The 2078-nt window shown below is 35.4% G+C and overlaps 1 protein-coding gene across 1 annotated transcript in view; it reads right to left on the reverse strand.

The window, feature by feature from the left end:
* The window catches only part of LOC107654160 (anoctamin-10-like), a 20511-nt gene that overhangs the window by 3056 nt on the left and 15377 nt on the right, over positions 1-2078 (reverse strand). The window contains exon 7 of the mRNA XM_016441128.1: positions 269-907. Coding sequence (XP_016296614.1) covers positions 269-907 — 639 coding nt within the window. The remainder of the gene's footprint in view (positions 1-268; positions 908-2078) is intronic.

The following is a 2078-nucleotide window of genomic DNA, read 5'->3' on the forward strand; positions in this document are numbered from 1 at the left end:
TCTATGTACATTTTTACACATTTTTTTTTTTTTAAGATATTTTAGATATTTATAATAATAATTATAAATATAATTTATAATTTTTTACAGAATATTTTGCAAAATATGAAAAGATTATATCACCAGTATATCATATTTACATATATTATAATTATGTCTAATAATTTATTATATTATTATATATAATTATAGTAAGAATTTAATCACAAACAATTTAAATTAACATTAATAACATTAATCAGGTTCTTTTGCCTGATCTTTTTCTTACCTGCTTCTGTTAGCTGCAAGGCCACGTTGCGATATATATTCCCCAGCACATTAGTATAGACAATATGGCCTATAGAAGGGAGATATAGCAAGGCTGCTGTGAAGTATGATCCAGATGCTTTGTGCCAGTTTGAGACCAGGCGCTCAAAGAAGTAGAAACCTGCCATCCCCATGACCACCAGACCCAAAAACACCCCGACCACAGGCATTGACACCAGACCTATCCTAAGCCTCCTCTTCCATTCGGGAAACAGCGGCTCCAGTCTGCCCGTGACTGGATTGGTGCCGAGTACTCCATGGAAACCCGGTCGGGGCTCTTGAAATTGTTCAGCTAAATTGAAAGTGCCCCAGCGATAGGATAAAGCTGCGCTCCTCCTCTTCCACAGCTCCATGAATACCGTGGACCACAGCATGCTGAAGACTGCCTGCACCATGTAGGAGCTGACTGAAGGCTGGTCATCGTCGTCCTTCGGCGGTGCCAGCGCGCTCTCAGTTTTATTTCCACTGGAGAAGTTTGCGCTGGGGAGGAAAAACGTGATGAAGAGGCCTAGGATGGCTGGAGGAAACAATGACAAAGTGTAGAAGTCCAGGAAGCTGAAATAATAGGCTATAGTGCCACCAAAATAAGCGTGGATGGAGTCTGTAGAGAGAAAGAATGATTTATCAGTGTTATAAAAATAAAATAATTGTAATAAAATACAAACTATACTCAATTTAGTTATTATATTTTAATATACATTTTATTTTAATATATATTATTTTTATTTTTTTATATATTATTTATATAGGCAAACTATATTTATCTATCTATCTATCTGTCTGTCTGTCTATCTATCGTTTTTATAGTTATAACATATTTTATGTTATATATTGTTAAGACCTGATTTCCTATCATATAAAGATATAGTACAGATTAAAAAAAAATGAAAGTAAGGAAATGTTTCAGTTTGTCAGGGATTACATTTTTTTGTGAGAATATATATATATATATATAGAGAGAGAGAGAGAGAGAGAGAGAGAGAGAGAGAGAGATAGTATATTATTATAACAGTACAGATTGTTTTTTTTTATTATGAAAGTAAGAATACGTTTCATATGTTTCTTCCTTGTATCATAACATAAAATACTGATAGTCTTACATATAGTCTTAAATTAGAGATGCACTGATGTTTTGGCCAATGATCGGTATCAGCCGATAAAAGCAATTATTTGCACTAATCTTGGCCGATCGTTTAAAAACATCCGATGATCAGGGCTGATTATTTCCTGTCAATCGAAAGGCGGCGGAAAAGCATGTCAGACTGCAACTTGCAAGAAGAATGTTTCTTGTGTCAAATTTAGCGCGGTTCAAGTTAAAGTAATAACGTGTTAATGCTGGTTCTATTTGACCCTATGAAGGACCCGTAGTTCAAGCCAGATCACCGTAGCCGTCCAGTTCACAGTGCAGCGCGGAGCGCAGTTTCTTTCAGTTTTATACAAGCTATAGCGCGAAATACACATGAAGGAATATCAGAAGGTATGTTAACAGAATACAGTACAGCTTACCGAAATGTATTATGTCTCATGTAATCACTCAATCAGCGTTTTAACCGAAAGAAGACGTCAAATCAAACAGCTTGTAAACAATAGCCTGTCACTTAACGGTGCGTTTACCTTAGGAAAGTTATCAGTGTTCACAATTTGTTAGTTAAACCACTAGAGGCAGCTTATTTACTAAGTTTGAATAAATGTCATCAAGACAGATTTTTTTAAAGGGGTCATATGATGCGATTTCAAGTTTTCCTTTCTCTTTGGAGTGTTACAAGCTGTTC

Source organism: Sinocyclocheilus anshuiensis, unplaced genomic scaffold (assembly GCF_001515605.1).
Source record: "Sinocyclocheilus anshuiensis isolate Anshui unplaced genomic scaffold, SAMN03320099.WGS_v1.1 scaffold115, whole genome shotgun sequence".
Classification (NCBI taxonomy): Eukaryota; Metazoa; Chordata; class Actinopteri; order Cypriniformes; family Cyprinidae; genus Sinocyclocheilus; species Sinocyclocheilus anshuiensis.